Below are 15,124 nucleotides of genomic sequence, written 5' to 3' on the forward strand. Positions count from 1 at the left end.
TCTTTAGGACTCACAGATGTTGGAGGAAATCCCCGTGGAGCAGAAGTCAAGCGTGAGGGCTCCTACATGGGACTCCTGGAGATCAAGCAAATGATTCTGTTCTGTGGAGCACCCAGGACGAAGATGGGAAATATCTGAGCATGTGAACCATCACGGCGGGCACTTGGCCGCCATTTGTATCTAGTCATAGATACATTGGGCATAAATCGGTATTGGAATCCATGCAGCCACTGTTAATTGTGTTTCTACACAATACATATACTCTTTAGCCTTCAAATCCAGAAGAAGGAACAGAACAGAGTTATAAGAGAGATAACCAGTAGGCTTGATGTTATAAAGTATGAAAAGAACTGGATATTCTGGCCTAAAGTCAAAGGCAGAGATTTAAGGGGGAAAATATGAAATATGAGCTTGCCTTAATGAATGATACAACTAAACCAAACTAACCAAAATAGTCTTCGCAAGGATAGGACTGGGGATAATACAACATAAAACCCCTTAACCTAAAGGATATATGAGTCCAGGAAGAGCACATATGTGACAGAAATTACCAGGAAGTGAGAGGGGGAAAAAATCTACACTGTATTAATATAAAATTGACTTCCAGAACAAGGCAGATGACTATACTCCCACCTGGAATGGTACACCCATTTCCTGGTGACCCATTTGAAGAATACTGTTGACAAAATGGGGAATACCTTGAGAATAACCCAGAGAACGATGACCAGGATTTTGAGGGGTCTGTAACCTGTGATTTGCCATGAAGGTCAAAAGAGTCACCCGCTGAGTTAAAGGTGCTGCAAAGGAAACACGTGCTATCGTCTTCAAATATCTGAGTTGCTGCTGTGTACGTGAGATATTAGGTACAAGATACGCATCTCCAGAGGTAATAACTAGGACCGGAAGGAGGAAGATACACAAAGGTGGGACTTGATAACACTTAGGGATGTTGGACAGTGTCTGGCCCCTGTTTAGCAGTCAGGCAGAGCCAGGATACTGCAGGTGGGACTCCGGAATGACAGGGCAGTGGAAGCGACAGCCTTGGATCCTTTCCAACACCGGTGGCTCATGGCTGTGGTAATGCTTCTCCATTACATGTATCCTATTTACCCACGATTTTTGTGAAGGGTCCTACTGAGATTTTCTTAAATCACTGAGAAGCTCTGATGGTCGAACCTCCTAACCCAAGTTACCTATCTTTCCTGGAATGGAATAAAATCAGTCCCAATTAAATATTCTGAAAAAGCAAAATACTTGTACAAGTGTAAGAGTGTTTGAGGGGTGCTTGGGTGGCTCAGCCGGTTGAGTGTCCAACTCTTGATTCCGGCTCAGGTTCATGCACGATTGCATAGTTTGTGGGAGGCAACCCCAAGCAGGTTCCATGCTGGGCACGGGGCCTGCTTGGGGTTCTCTCTCTCCCTCTCTTTTGGCCTCTCCCCCACTCGCACTCTGTCTCCCTCAAAATAAAGAAATAAGACTTAAAAAAAAGTATTTGAGGCTTGTATCTGACTAATAATCAGCCCAGGTTTACGGCTGCTCTCCACAATGCCTACCAAAATAATACCCCGGGGAAGCTTGTACTGTGAGGTTACACTGTGCTGTGTAAATGGAAGATGACAGTGCCATCAGCTTCATAATTATAGCCGTGTCCTCAGAAACGGTGGTTGCACAGACATGAAGTGTTGTCATTACAATGCTTTAGGATCGGAGCGCCTGGGGGGCTCAGTCGGTTAAGTGTCTGACTTCGGCTCACGTCATGATCTCTGTTTGTGAGTTCGAGCCCCACGTTGGGCTCTTTGCTGACGGCTCAGGGCCTGGGGACTGCTTCTGATTCTGTGTCTCCCTCTCTCTCTGCTCCTCCCTGACTTGTGCTCCGTCTCTCTCTGTGTCTCAAAAATAAATAAATGTAAAAAACTTTGTTTAAAAAAAAACAAAGCTTTAGGATAAAATTCTCTTCGGCCAATCACTTTCCAAATGGCTATCTCGACAGCCTTGTTTCTGAGGCTATACACCACGGGGTTCATCAGTGGAGTCACAACTGTGTAGGCCACTGTCACAAGCCTGTCTTTGCTGGATGAGAACTTGGCTGAGGGCCACAGGTAGACAGAGGAGGCACGGCCATGGTGGACGACGACCACAGTGAGGTGGGAGGCACAGGTGGGGAAGGCTTTCCGCTTGCCATCAGTGGATGGGATCTTCAAGATGGTGTGGACAATGAAGCCATACGAGATGCAGAAAAAAGTCAGGGAGATCATGAGTGTTGGAACCCCACCAATGAAGATGATCAGCTCATTGATGTAGGTTTCAGTACATGCAAGTTGGATAACTGACAAGATGTCACAGAAGCAGTGGTTGATCTTACTGGGGCCACAGAAAGGGAGTTCAAAGACTAAGAGGGAGCCTATCAGTGAGAACAAAAGCCAATCACAGCACAAGTGGCTTCCAGCTGTCCCCATATCTGCCAGCTCATGAGGATAGGGTACCGAAGTGGATGACAGATGGCAGCATAGTGGTCATAACCCATGACCCCCAGCCGCATGCAATTAGTGACAGCAAAACCAAAGAAGGAAAGCATCCGAGTGGCACAGTCGACAAATGAGGTTGTTCTGAGCGGGGACAACAGATTTATGAGCATCTTGGGCAGGATGACCAGAGTGTAGCATGTCTCAGAGATGGGAAGTAGCCTCAGGAAGAAGCACATAGGTACGTGGAGGCTGCGAGCCAGGCATACGACAGTGACAATGGTGATGTTCCCACTGAGAACGATCAGATACAGGCACAGAAATACAGCAAAGAGGATGAGCTTTGGATTTCTCCGAGGTTGGAGAAGCCCAGCAGCAACCTCTGTGACAGAGGAGAAATTAGCTTGGTTGACTTGGTCCCCAAGATTGACCTACAGAGAACAGGAATGAAGAAGCAGATCGTTTATTCTGAAAGAGGCGGGCGGCTTGTCCCACTATGATAGAGTAACAACAAATAGAAGGAGGAAGGCGAAGGCAGGCAGGAAATGCCCAAACGATCATGTCAGTTTATAGAACTGTTTCAAAAATTGTAGAATTACACCTGTTTCCAGGGACATTTTGGCATCTCTTACAGTGCTTAAGTCTAGGTAATGTTTTCACACTGCCTAGTTCAAACGGAGGCGTCTGAAGAGTTCCTGTGTGACAATCCCAACTCTGTCATTTTTCGTCTGTGCCTGTCTTCCCATCTGTAACGTAAAGATGTTAACGGCACCTCTCTCCCAGGGCTCTTATGGAAGTGAAAGCACTTTGCGCAGCACACGCACATTGTAAACTGTTAGTAAATGTCAGCCTCTGCTACATATGTTGTTTAATCTTCAGGAAATGGTTGCTAGTCCTTCTTAAGTTTCCTTTGGGATGTGCTTTCAGTGTATCTCCACCTGTTTTGTGTGTTTTTTTACGCTGTTTTATTTTTAAAAAAACTATTGAGCCAACATTCAAACCCAACTCCTTTTTGTGCATATTTTTAGTGATGATAATAATGCGTGGACATTAGTTTATCTTTGGACCGAATCCCGCAACCTGTTCGACCCACTGGAGAGAGGGGTGTCGGAAGGAGGCTTCGTGCACCGAAATAGCTCTAAGACCATTTCAGGTTCTTACGGTCACACAGGGCATTGGTCTTACCCCCTGCTTACCACTTTGCCAGGAAGAGCAAACTGATTTAGAGTTCTCCTATAAGCAATTTTAAGCTTCAAACAGAAATCCATCCAACCCATCAGACCTCTCCTCGATCTGAACCATTATATTTCTCCACGTTTTCCTTGGATTTCCAACAGAGCTCACCTCTGCGTTGGGCACACCTGTCCTCGAGGGGTTCAGCTCCCTGTAATTTCTCCTTGCTAAAGGATGGACAGATCCTTTCCCCTCCATTCAACTGAAAGCAAGTATGAATTTAATAAAGTAATAAAGAAACATCCAGACCAACCAAATAATTGAAAACAATAAAAGCACAGAATAGATTGCAAAACGACATTCTTTAGCTAATGTAGCTCAATTCCAGAGCCCGGCTGACTGCTGATCCCACACCTCTGGGGGATCGTGCCTTCACCCACGTCAGCTCTGAGTGCATTCGTGTTGGGTTCCCTTGCTTTCACAAGAGCACTGGAAGTGCGAGTGTCTGCTTTATTTTTCCATCTATGATTCTGGATCCTCAAAACCCTTTATGCATCACTTGATGGCTAACAAAAGATCACCACCAGGGTCTTCCCTGAGGAACGTAACTCATTTACCTCCTCAGTTCCCATCTCTGAGGCTTAGATGCTTTGTCCACACAACGTTTGGGTGGTGAGGTCTAAAGACAGCAGAAGGTCTGTAAGGAAAGACATCTCAGACACTTGCTTCTTTCACTCTTTGGTCACCCATTAGACTTTTCTGGTATACCACTGTCGCTAGAGAATAGTTTCATGAGACATTTGAGAATGGAAGCTGAATGAACTAAATGTTGAGTGATGCCCTATTTTATTTTCTCTCCCCAAAGCCCTATACTGTCCTCCATTTTTCCAAGCTACCACACATGTGCGTCCCTTACTCTCCTCACATGCTCTTTGTAACCCTCACTAACGAGACAGACAGACTGAAGCTCATGGGATCATTAGGACTTTTCTAAAATTATCGCTGGTGCCTGGCACTTGTCTATTACTGGACCCAAACACTATCTTCACTTGATTCCCCACGTAAAGTAACCCAACGGGGGTTATTTCCCTTTGCTCCCTTAGCACACAGCGAGTAGAATCCAGTGACACCCAGAAATCTCATCAAAGGAGACTAAAAAAATTAATGTGGCTATAATCGTTTCTATCCCGAAATGGCTTTACTCTCTTCCTTTCTACTATGGACATCTCCATGAGCCAAACTGTGTACTCCTACTTCCTCTGCTGAGAATTCTGGGAAGTATCCCCTGAAGCATCATAGAAGAACTTTTCTTTTGTCTCTCATTAGCTGTGGTTCCGACATGCTGGTTTATATTTATACTTCCCCAAGCTCCTGGGAGCCATTATTACAATTTTATTTTTGGCACGGTTCCAATCCTTACAATGAGGAAAGGGATGCAGGCAACCCCGTGGACTCAAATCTCACAGGGCCAGTTGGATAAAAAGAGAACATGAAACAAACCCTGACGTTGGCAATTAGTTGGCAATCAGTCCCAGGTTGCCTCGTAGCTCATTAGGAGCTGAAAACCGTGGCAGGTGAAGGACAGAGACGTGCACGTGAAAACCCATATGGTAGGAGGCGACGCAGGGCTGTCTCTTCCGGGGTCTTTCATGTGAGGGAGAAGCCCCTTCCTTGGACATCCCCAGGACAAATCAAGTCTTGTTCTGACATTGCAAAAGAAGAAACAAAGCTCCCTCTGTCAGTCAAGGTTCCTCTGAACCTCTCAAATTACGTTTCTGCACCAAGGAGAGGGTGTGGGAGCACGGCGTGGTGTCTTAGCTGGCAGAACTGAGACCTCCACGAGCAGCAGTGAGGAGTAGATTTGAGGACCGAGGGAAGGGGTGGGGTGTTTACACGCAGGTCACATATGTGACACCACACTTTTCCTAGCTTCCTGGAGATGACAAGGTCTCCAATCAGTGTCAGCCCCAAGGGTAGGGAATAGGACCAAAACCTGTGGGTAATACCTTCCAGGGTTTGGCAAGCCAATGGTCTTCATTCTTCCCTGTAATTCTCTCTCTTTTTAAAAAAATGTATTTATTTATTTTGAGAGAGAGAGAGAGAGGCAGAGAGAAAGGGAGACAGAGAATCCAAGCAGGGTCCACATCGTCAGCACAGAGCCCAACGTGGGGCTTGAACTCACCAACGGTGAGATCGCGACCTGAGCCGAATGACCAGAAATCAAGAGTCGACGCTTAACGGACTAAGCCCACCCAGGCACCCCATCTTCCCTGCGATTCTCTGATAGCCTGACCCAAGACAGACAAGTTCCTTGGGAATCATCATTCTTCCTCTTCAGTGACATAATATAAAAATTCCACCGTCTGTACCTTCCCTCATGAATCATGACTGAGTCACAGGGATGTCTGAGAGCACTGAGTGCACTTGACAGGGAGTGTTGCTGCAGGTTCGGGAGTGGCCCTGGGCAGAGATGTTCCTATTGGCAGGTCCCAGCCTGCAGAGCAGCAGAAATTCCTAAGTGAGCTCATTCCTGACTCAGACTCCTCGTCTTTCCAGTTAGATCATTTTCAGAGGCCACCAGCTGAGATCTGACAACAGCTACTGCTGCTTCCGGTAGTTGTCAAATGTGCACATGAGCCCCTGGCAAGAGCTGCTGAACCCCGGGGTTCCTGGGACATCTGGTCCGCTCAGTGCATCTTCCTGAATAAACGTTTCTGCACAGGGACGGGGGCCTCGCTGCGGCACAACACCTGTTCAAAGACCTCCAAGGTTTCCAAGCAGGAAGAAATCTGAAAAACACCGCAGTTAGTCACATTTCTGGGGTCAGTTTTGGACACAGTTATGGATTTAGTCCCTCCCTCAGGCACTGGAAGATACTATTTCAGGAAGTTAAAATTAGCCATTATTTTTTATTAGAGCTTAAACTCAGGTTTCCAGCAAAAGTAGAGGAAACATACTCCATCTCAAATATTTCAGTGTGGTCCATGCATGCAATCAAAGCAATAGCCCTGGACAGGCTAATCGCACATTCACAGAAAAGATTATCAACTAAATTCAAATGGAGACACTTCGTCTTGAGGAAAGTTTTGTTGGCAAATGCTGTGTATCACCCCCACTGACTTCATCCCCAAGGCTCTAGATCCTCGCCACTACAATGGTGGCTTTCGTGGCCATGGAGACACTGTTATCAGGCACCAATCCCAAGTTTGAACAATGTGAACATAGGAAGCATAGGTTTCAGTTATATTTTCCAGCAACTGCTGTAGGAAATTACTTCTAATTTTTATATTTACATTCTTTAGGATTCGGTGAGACGAAAGCTCTCAAGAATCTGCATTTCTGTTGCTTCTCTCTCTGCACCTTGCCTTGTATTAAAGTAAAGGGAAAAGATACTAAGTGAAGAAAAAGAGGATAGTATATAACAAAGGTACAATTTAAAATCTTTTCAAAATATGGGATCTCAAAGAAGAAAAAGTAAAATGCGAATTTCTAATACATGAAGTTGTAAACAGTTTTGAACTAAGAAAGACATCTGTGTTTTATATAATAAAAGCAGCTGTTAGAAGAAGCTGTTAAACTTTTTTTTAATTTTTACTTTTTTAATGTTTATTTATTTGAGAGAGAGAGAGAGCGCGTGAACACGCATGAGCGGGGGAAGGGCAGAGAGAGAAGAGACACAGAATACAAAGCAGGCTCCAGGCTCTGAGCCATCAGCACAGAGCCTGATGTCGATGCAGGGCTTGAACTCATGAATAATGAGAGCATGACCTGAGCTGAAGTGGGACGCCTAACTGGCTGAGCCATTCAGGTTCCCCAAAGCTGTTAAACTTTAAAATTACTATGTAATATAAAAACTAACAAGATATGATGGTTACTTTTTTCTACGTAAATTTGACTGGGCCACGCGGTACCCAGATATTTAGTTGTTTATTATTCTGGGTGGGTCTGTGAGTTTTTTTCTGGATGAGAATAACATTTGAGTCAGTAGACTGAGAAAAACAAATTGCACTCCCCTACATGGGTGGGCCTTGTCTAGTCAGGTGACCGTCTGAATTGAACAAAAAGGCTGAGTAGAAGAGGTTTCCTTCTCTGAGCCTGGCTAGCATAGAGCTAGGATGTCAGTCTCCAGCCTTAGCATCTGCACATGGACTGGAATTTCCACCACTGGCTTTCCTGGTTCTCAGATGTTCAGACTTGTACTGAAATGATACCTTTGGATCTCTTGGTTTTCCAATCTGCTGACTGAAGATCTTGGGAATTCTCAGCCTCCATAATCGCTTCAGCCAAATCCTTATAGTAAATACCTACGTATTCATCTATTTGATGCATCTAGATGATCTATCTATACAAGATATACGGATATTCTACTGATTCTGTTCCTCTGGAGAATCCAGACCAATACACAAAACAGGCTATGCACATAAATCATAGAAATAAAAATAGAAAGAAAAAAGAAAAAAAAATCTTTCAAATTACACTATAAAAAGAAGACTGTGTTATGTTAGTACCTCTGGCTTTCGAGAGAAAGAAGGAGAACATGATTTAGCATAAGGAAAGGGAATCTGTTAGCTGAAACAATGGGGAAGTTCATGACAAACCTGATCAGATATGGCTCAATTCGGGAACTTGCATTATGGGTTATTCTGAGTCTTGACTCAGAGGCCAACCTCAGAGAAATGTCTTTATCCCTAATTTACTTCTCTTTAGCGCGTCCCACAATTTATGATTATTGTCTATTAAATAGACAATATAATGTCTGTGATTATATCTCTCTTTTCCAACCCCGTGGGGATCTCTCCCTCTGTTCCACTAAATGTTTAGACTCCATATCTAAGATATTGCCTGATACACAATAGACATTCAATAAATATTTGTTGAGTGAATGCATTTTGATTGAAAAAATCTTTTTCCCATTCTCTTTCCCTTGACCTAGCTTTACTCCTTGTGCTAGATTTCTTTAAAAAAAAATTTAATGTTTATTTATTTTGAGAGAGAGAGAGAGAGAGAGAGAGCTAGGGAGGGGCAGAGAGAGCTGGGGAAGGGCGTAGAGAGAGGGAGAGAAAGAGTCCCAAGCACCACAGAGCCTGATATTGGGCTCAAACTCACGAACCGTGAGATCTTGACCCAAGTCAAATAAAGAGTCAGATGCTTAACTGACTGAGCCACACAGGTGCCCCTTTGTGCTAGATTTCTTACTCCGTGAGCTGGCTTTACCCAAATAACAGGATAAAAATGGGGACAAAAGTCTTGAACCTCCATTTTTAGTGATGTAATTCAAAAGACTGAGAGATTCAGTCTACACAGCTATATATGGAATTTAATCAATGTTCTTCCTCTATAGAAGAGAAGGTGGGACACTGTGTGATAGATTTCACGGACCTTTTTAACCAGCCCTATGCTGAGGAATGGAGGGGGTAGGGTTTGTCTCAACAGGAACTCTTGAAATGGTTCCTAGATAAATTGTTTTGTTGTACTGAAAAAAGTGAAAACTAAAATCCAATTTAAATTGGATTCACTACATAAAAACGAAGAACCATCCATCACACCCATATCTGCACATACATCAGCACATCAGGAGATTAGCTCAGGCAAACTGTGAGTCACAGACCATGATGTCATCAGACCGTGAAGTCATCAGAACTCAGTCTGTTTTCCTAGCTCTCCTTTTTTCTCTATTTCAACTTCACCCTCCCTGGGGTTTTCCTCATTATACTGAAAACGGGAGGCAAAACTGAGGCCATCTTTCTTTTATATTGCTTGTACAGAGAAGCAAAATAGTAAGAATCTGAGTATATTGTAGGAATTAGATTCAGTTTCTGCTCCCAAGTGTTGTACTCAGAGAAAGCAGTTAAATAGTGACAGCAGCAACATTTCCTTGGCTACAGATTTCAGCTGTTGTCCTGTGTCCTTGAATCAATGATGCCAGTGACAGACTCTTGACCTTTTCAAACATTCCGATCATTTATAGTTTTTTAATCAAATTTTCTTCTAACAATACTCACATAATTTCCTATTTCCTGCGTTAATTTCCAACTGAATCACTGATTAAGTAGTAATTAGGGAATAATTTTATTACATAAAAACATTTCATTTCTATTATGAGGTTAAAACTTTCTTAAAAGTAAAGGCAAGCAGCAATTCTGCTTCTGGTCTCACTGAGTAAGTCCCTACAAGACCAACCCTCCTGAAGACAATTACTACAAAATCGGGAAAAAACACAAAGGGCAACTAGCTGAAGGCACTAAATATAGGATAACAGCAGGCAGATCCAGAGTGTAGTCAACACTTGGAAGTAGGTAAGTACACAGCGTAAGTTTTCAGTTTTAATGAAGGCCACAGTCAGCACTGTTTGTGAAAAGATTAAGATTCAAAAAAGAAACCAACAGGTTTCCCAGCACAAAGAACCAGGGGATAGCGTTTGGGGTAACCAGAATGCTGGGAGGTGAAGATAAAATCCTGGAAATGGGAGAACCAGAGAGAGCTTCCTTCCACATATATGTTCTGCCCAAATGTCTAGCTGATCCCTGAAGTCTGTATGTGTGGGAAAGACTCAAAGCAGCCCAGAGTCTGAAAGGATTAAACAGAGATTTGAACCACCACCCCAGAGAACAAGTGTTGAGTTTTAGTCCAACCAAGTTACCTGCCTCCTAAAACTAAAAACATCAGCAATTGTCAAACTATTTTAGCCGAGTCTCTACAACATAATATTCATCAGGTCACACTTCATAAAAAATTTAATATTTATTTGTTTTTGAAAGGGAGAGAGACAGAGCATGAGCGGAGAAGAGGCAGAAAGAGAGACACAGAAACTGAAGCAGGCTCCAGGCTCTGAGCTGTCAGCACAGAGCCTGACGCAGGGCTTGAACGCAAGAACCGTGAGATCATGACCTGAGCTGAAATCAAGAGTCAGACACTTAACCGGCTGAGCCATGCAAGCATCCAATCACAGAGTTATTTCTATAGCTCAGTAATAATGTTCACTGCTTCCTTCCTCTGTTACCTCCATTCTGATGTTAATTTCATCTTTTGAAGTTTTTTTTTTTCTTTTTTTCAGATAATGTATTTTCAGTTCTACCTTTTTTGGGGGGGGGTCTTTTTTTTGTAGTTTCTGTTTTTCCTCTGAGACTTGTCAGATGGTCAACATCACAAGAACATTTTATGTACGTTACTGGACATAGTTATCATAGCTGATTTAAAATCCTGGCCTACGAATTTCAACACTGAGTTACATCTCAGTAGGTCTATATTGATTGTCTTCTTCCTCAAGAATGGCCATATTTTTCTGGTCTTGTATATGGAAAGTAATTTTGGATTTAAAGTGTGACTTGATGGGGGCGCCTGGGTGGCTCAGTTGGTTAAGCGTCCAACTTTGGCTCAGGTCATGATCTCACAGGTCTTGAGTTCAAGCGCCAGGTTAGGCTCCTCACTGACATCACAGAACGTGCTTGGCATTCTCTGTCTCCTTCTCTCTCTCTGCCCCTCCTCCCCTGCTCATACTTTCTCTCAAAATAAATGAAAAAAAAAAAATGACTCAGTGCGAACAAGACAAGAAAACAATGAAAACAGCCACACAGAACCCCAAGCATATGGGGAACCACACAGATCAGTCTGACTCATGTGTAATTGACACTCTAAAAAAGAGTGAGCTAGAGAATAAGGCAGAAAAATTATTTGAAAAAAATAAAGGCCAGAAATTCCACAAATATTTTTCAAGGCACGAATTTACAGATTCAAGAATCCCAACAAATCTCAAGCAAGATAAATAGGAAGAAATCCATACCTTGGTGCATCAGAGCCAAACTGTGGTGGCGGAGAGGGGGGGGAAGCATATCTCGAAAGCCAATCCCTCCTCCCCCCCCCAAAAAAAAAATTAGGGCCAGAAAACAGTGGAACAGAAATGTAAAAATGGTAAGAGAAAAAAAATTAATAAAACTACTAGTTTGGAATTACATTTCCATTGAAAATACTCTTTAGGACTGAAGGTAAAATAAAGACATGTTTACATAATGGGAAACTAAGAGAATTTGTCCCAATAAGCTTGGATTGGGCTAGCTTAAATACAGAAGGAAGGTTTTCAAGCTAAAGGGAAATTGTACAAGACAGAAACTCGAGTAGCGGAGTGTTAGAAAGTACATATGTGAATTTTCCCTCAGTAAATAAACCTGGCACCTAGCTTGAGGGACAAGGCTTGAAATCTAGAATATGCTAAATAATTAGTGACAGATTGGCCTTCTTGGAAGTATGTGTTTCCCGACCTTGGAACTGGGTGTTCATCTTCCAAAGGACTGCAAATAACAAGGGAACAAATGTTCTTCTCCCTCTGTTAGGTTGGGAGGGTAAGAACTGTTCCACTCCAAAAAAGCTCCCAGATTCCTAACTTCAGGGTTATTCCTATGCAGTACAGACCTTAATGTGTGTTCGTCAACATCTGGCTCTCATCACACAACCCAGAAGGATTAGGTCAATAGGAAACTCGTCAGTTAGTGCTGTAAGTAATCATCTATTCATCCTCCAAAACTTCCTAAAGGATAATATGAACAAATATAGATATTAAAGATCTATCATCAAAAAGAAATCAATATTACAATTATAAATATTTGAGTAAACACAAAAGATGATTTTTTTCTTCTTAATGTCTTTAGAATACTTATGAATAAAGCAAAAATTACTACATTTTCCTATGAGTTTTTAATGCACACAGAAGTAATAGACTAGCATAAGGGATGGGGTGGGGATAAATGGATCCAAGTAATTCCAAAGCTTCTCCATTTCAAGTGTAGCCACACCATTAACTCTAGTGGGCTGTGAAAATTATGGATGGAATTGTGTTTCAGCTCTAAAACTTCCTCTAATTGCTCTCATTGTGATACTGGAACACTTCTCCCTTGTCAGCCAACATGACACTAAGTTTTGTCAGTAGAAGATGCTGAGGGGACAGCAGCACTAGATGGGGACCCTGTCCCTGGTTCTGCTGTGCTCTCTTTAGCTTGGAGGCCTACAGTGCAAGGGACACCCAGTGGTATTCCCTCCCACCATTTCAGCTGCCCTGTCCCCATCAGCAATTCTCCCAGAAATTTCCATAGCGAGGCACTTCACGTGAGTGGCTTCTGCAGTGCCACCGACAGTGGCTCCCCAGCAGGTTCAGAGGTGTAGCCCTTCCCATGGATGGCTTCCCTGAGAAACCCGGTGGGCAGGATCCAGAGGGAATTGCACTGATTCCAAAGCTACCTCTAAAAAGACAGTTTGGTATTAATAAATTTAGGCAAGCAGATCCAAATAGAGTGTCCAGAAATGGATCCACATTTGTGTAGGCAATTAATAGTCTGCAAGACTGCCAGGAATTCAGTTCAATAATCTTTCCAAATGATGCATTTGGGTAGAGAAAGAATCTTGCCGTCTTCTCTTACCATATAAACATTGAACTGGAAATGAATCATACCCTGCCTGGAAGAGCTGATATTATAAAACTTACAAAAAAAATCACATTGGAAAAAATCTTAGTGAAATTGGGTTTTGCAAACATTTCTTTTTTTTTTTTTATTTAAAAAAATTTTTTTTTCAACGTTTATTTATTTTTGGGACAGAGAGAGACAGAGCATGAACGGGGGAGGGGCAGAGAGGGAGGGAGACACAGAATCGGAAACAGGCTCCAGGCTCCGAGCCATCAGCCCAGAGCCTGACGCGGGGCTCGAACTTACAGACCGCGAGATCGTGACCTGGCTAAAGTCGGACGCTTAACCGACTGCGCCACCCAGGCGCCCCAACAAATATTTCTTAAATAAGACTCAAAACATATGAGCTGTAAAATTCAAAATCAATAAATTAGACTTTACCAAAACTCTGTTATTCAAAAGACCCTGGTAAAAAAAAAATGAAAAGTAGGGGTACCTGGGTGGCTCAGTAGGTTGAGTGACCGACTTCAGCTCAGGTCATGATCTCAGGGTTGGTGAGTTCAAGCCCCACGTCGGGCTCTGTGCCGACAGCTCGGAGCCTGGAGCCTGCTTCGGATTCTGTGTCTCCCTCTCTTTCTGCCCCTCCCCCACTCATGCTCTGTCTCTCTCTGTCTCAGAAATAAATAAACACTAAAAAAATTTTTTAATTAGAAACAATGAAAAGTAAACCACAACATGACTGAAATATTTTGACAATACATATGTGACCAAACAAAATACGTGGAAAATAGAAAGAACTCACACAATTCAATTAGGAGACAAGGAATCCAATCCAAAAATTGGAAAGGCAGACGCATTCCAGTTCAGAAATGAGTACAAGATGTTAGAAAAAGGCTCAACTAAAGAAAACACAGAAATAGCCGATGGACACACAAAAAGATATTCGGCATCTTTAGTCGTGAAGGAAATTCAAATTCAGCCACAGCCAGTTCCATTACGGATCTACCCGATGGATGAAATTAAGACCGATCCATTGTGTTGAGTGTGACGGGCAGCCGGTACCTCTCACCCATTGCTGTGGAGAAAGTCGGACAGCAAACTTCTTTGCCTAATTGTTGGGCAATCTTTTAGAAAGCTAACTTATATGTGCTACATGACTCGGCAATTCCACGCCTAGATATTTGTTCCACAGAATAACAACATCCCATATGTTACTGAAATGTGTGAAAATTGAGAAGGGCACCATGATCGGGTGCCTGCACAGACACTCTGCAGTGTATTTACACAAAGGAGCAGAAACAATGAACTCCTAGGTCACACACAATGTGGCTACATTTCAAAAAATATGCTTCATGGAAGAGACCAAAAAAGCAAAAAAGTACGCACTATACGATTCCATTCATATGAAATTCTAGTATCATCGAATGCGGTGGTGTCTAGGAGACTGATCAGGAGGGGGCACGAGGGACAATGTTGGGGTGATGGAATGCTTCCTATGGATCATGGTGGTGGTTACATGGTATGTATATTTGTCAAAACACCTAAAACCATACACTTAAAGTGGGTGTCTTTTATTATACATAAATTATGTCTCAATATCTTTGGTTAAGAGATGGAACATAAATGAACCCAACACCATGTATAAAAGCTCATGGTAGAAACTTGCTACCAGCAAATGCAAGAGGAGTTTTCCCCAACCTTGGTTTAGGAAAATGTTTTTTAGACAAGACCCAAGAAGCACTAAAAATGAGAGAATAAATTTATGAGTAAATTTAAGCAAAATGAAAAAGCTCACTCGCATTAAAAACATTACTGAGAAAATAGAAATGCTGTCTACAGACTTGTGGAGAATATTCACAATACATGTATCTTACAAAAAAAAAAAAAAAAACTTTAACCCAGTGTCTGTCAATAACTCCTGGAACTCAATAATTAAAAAACCAGTCTTATCAACATAGAAGACTAGAACAATGTACTAAAAAGATATATAAATAGCCAATCAGGAAATGAAAAAAAAAAAAGCATTCAGCATAATTAGATATCAAGGTGATACAAAATAAAACTAAATGAGATAGTACTTGCCCCACTAAAACTACC

General features: G+C 42.5%; 1 protein-coding gene across 1 annotated transcript in view; it reads right to left on the bottom strand.

Moving 5' to 3' along the window:
* LOC121015452 (olfactory receptor 10R2-like) overlaps positions 1 to 7,907 on the bottom strand; it is an 11,492-nt gene extending 3,585 nt beyond the window's left edge. The window contains 6 exon segments of the mRNA XM_040452343.1: positions 699 to 797; positions 1,961 to 2,416; positions 2,419 to 2,803; positions 2,806 to 2,893; positions 6,238 to 6,385; positions 7,847 to 7,907. Coding sequence (XP_040308277.1) covers positions 699 to 797; positions 1,961 to 2,416; positions 2,419 to 2,803; positions 2,806 to 2,893; positions 6,238 to 6,385; positions 7,847 to 7,907 — 1,237 coding nt within the window.
* Positions 7,908 to 15,124: the final 7,217 nt, after the last annotated feature.

This window comes from Herpailurus yagouaroundi, unplaced genomic scaffold (assembly GCF_014898765.1).
Source record: "Herpailurus yagouaroundi ecotype Mexico unplaced genomic scaffold, PumYag 207, whole genome shotgun sequence".
Taxonomy (NCBI): domain Eukaryota; kingdom Metazoa; phylum Chordata; class Mammalia; order Carnivora; family Felidae; genus Herpailurus; species Herpailurus yagouaroundi.